Source organism: Corvus kubaryi, unplaced genomic scaffold (genome assembly GCF_017639235.1).
Source record: "Corvus kubaryi isolate FWS band 111438036 unplaced genomic scaffold, C.kubaryi_AGA036_p1.0 37373, whole genome shotgun sequence".
In the NCBI taxonomy this organism is placed as follows: domain Eukaryota; kingdom Metazoa; phylum Chordata; class Aves; order Passeriformes; family Corvidae; genus Corvus; species Corvus kubaryi.
In genome coordinates, this window is record NW_024581121.1 from 798,069 (window position 1) to 800,177 (window position 2,109).

General features: G+C 66.2%; 1 protein-coding gene across 1 annotated transcript in view; it reads right to left on the minus strand.

Moving 5' to 3' along the window:
• The window catches only part of MEX3A (mex-3 RNA binding family member A), a 12,752-nt gene extending 12,353 nt beyond the window's left edge, over positions 1–399 (minus strand). Inside the window, exon 1 of the mRNA XM_042034524.1 lies at positions 121–399. Coding sequence (XP_041890458.1) covers positions 121–399 — 279 coding nt within the window. The remainder of the gene's footprint in view (positions 1–120) is intronic.
• Positions 400–2,109: the final 1,710 nt, after the last annotated feature.

A 2,109-nucleotide genomic window follows, 5' to 3' on the forward strand; every position in this document is an offset into this window, starting at 1 on the left:
AAGGGAAAAAAAAAGGCAGAGGGAGAGAACGAGAGAGAGAAAAGGACCCTCCGCCCCCCGCCCCCCGCCTGGCCAAGCCCCTTTCCCGTGTAACCCGAGCCCCGCGCCCGCCGCCTCCACCGCGGTCCCCCCGCCGACGCCCCCGCCCCCGGCCGCCGCCGCCGGGGGGTGCGGGGGTGCGGGGGGTGCGGGGGGCGCGGAGCGGAGCGCGGCCCCGCGGGGGGAAACTCTTTTGTTTGAAGGCGGCTGGGCGCTGCGGGAGCGGCCCGGCCCGCGGGCTGATGGGGGATGTAGTCCGGCCGCGGCACACCCCCGCCCGCGGCGGCGGGGACCGGGGCGGCGGGACGGGGGTGGCGAGGAGCGGGGCGGCGGGGGCCGGAGGTCGCGGGGACAGGCCATACGGGGAGGGGGACCCGCTGTGACACGGGGAGGAGGATGTGGGGACCCACGGTGACACGAGTGGATGTGGGATGTGTGGGGAGCGGCTGTGAGGGGGCTACAGGGGGACCCGCCGTGACACGGGTGGAGAGGCTGCACGAGCACCCACGGTGACATGGGTGGAGTGTGATGGGGGGGACCGCCTGGGACACGGAGGGAAGGGGGGATTTGCTGTGGGGAGACACATTGTGCGGTGTGTGGAGGGGCTGTAGGGGCACACACTGTGTCACGGGTGGAGGGGCTGCAGGGGGACCACGCGGTGCCAGCAGTGGAGGGGGATGCAGGGGGATCCACCATGTCACTGGTGGAGGGGCTGCGGAAGGACATGCCATGACATGGGTGAAGGGGATTGGGGGTAGGTGCTGTGACACGGGTTAGGGAGGTGAGAGGGGACCGGCCGTGGAATGAACGGATGGAGGGGATTGCGTGGGGACCCACTGTGATACGGCTGGAGGATGACGCAAGGGGATCAGCCGTGCCATGGGCGGAAGGGACTGTGGTGGGACCCATTGTGCAATGGGTGGAGGGGGCTGCAGAGGGATTCCCTGTGTCACATGAGGAAGGGGCTCCTCGGGGACCCACCATGCAACGGGTGGGTGGAGGGAGCTGCATGGGGACCCACTGAGACACAGATGTAGGGGCTGCATGGGGTCCTACTCTGAGTTCCCTGAGTGACTCACTCTGCACACCCCTGGCATGGAGGGATCACAAGAAAGAGGGGTTTATGTGGGGACCCACCATGTGCCCCCCACCGTGGAGGGCCATGGGTGAAGGGGGGGGCACGTGGGGACCTGTCAACGCACACCCCATCAAGGAGGGTTTGTGTGAGGACCTGTTGCTTCCCACCCATGAGGGGTGCTGCAGAGGTCTCCAGGGCTGGGATCCATCCGGAGACCCACAGGGATAGCAGGGACCCCTGGGAGGAGTGATGGCTCGGCGGGGACACCTCGGGGTGGAACTGCTTGGGCACAGGCTAGCAGGGCACCAGGGTCAGTGGGGTGAATGGTGGGACAGTGGGGCAGGAACCCCCCTCCCATGGACAAGGAGCTCACTGCTTCATCCTTGTGAAGGAGGACATGGCTTTCGAAAAGGCTTCCCGACAAACATGAGGACTTCAGTCTTGCAGTGGGAAGACCCCCAGCCACAGCCACAGGCATTTGAGGGGCAGTACTGCATGTCCACCAGGACTGGGAATTACGGAAAACAAGAAGGGGGAGCCCCTCAGCCCCCCAAGGCTTTGTAGTATCTCCAGGCACAGCGAGGCTTGACAGGGCTGCTGGGGCTCAGCTCCCCACCCTTGGCTCCGTGCCCTAGCAAAGCCCCTTTCTGCAGACTGGGAATGCTGGGGGGGGGGGGCCGTGGGACAGCCCTGCTCCCTGGGCTGGCCTTTCTCATTGAAATGAGGAGGATTCAGCGTGGAGGGAAGCATTGACAATCGCTCCCCAGCTCCCAGCCAGCCGGGCTGGGCGGTGAGTGCGTGAGCGCGCAGTTCTCCCCTCTCCCCTTTCTTCCCTTTGAATCAAACCAGATGTCTCCCATGAAATGAGATTGCCGGAGCTCACACTGGAGAGGGACAATGCAGAGGGATGCGAGGCTCCCGCCGAGCCACATCGCGCTGCAGCTCTGGCAAAGGCAACGGCTGCAGCGAGGGCTGGGGGGTGGTGGCACTGG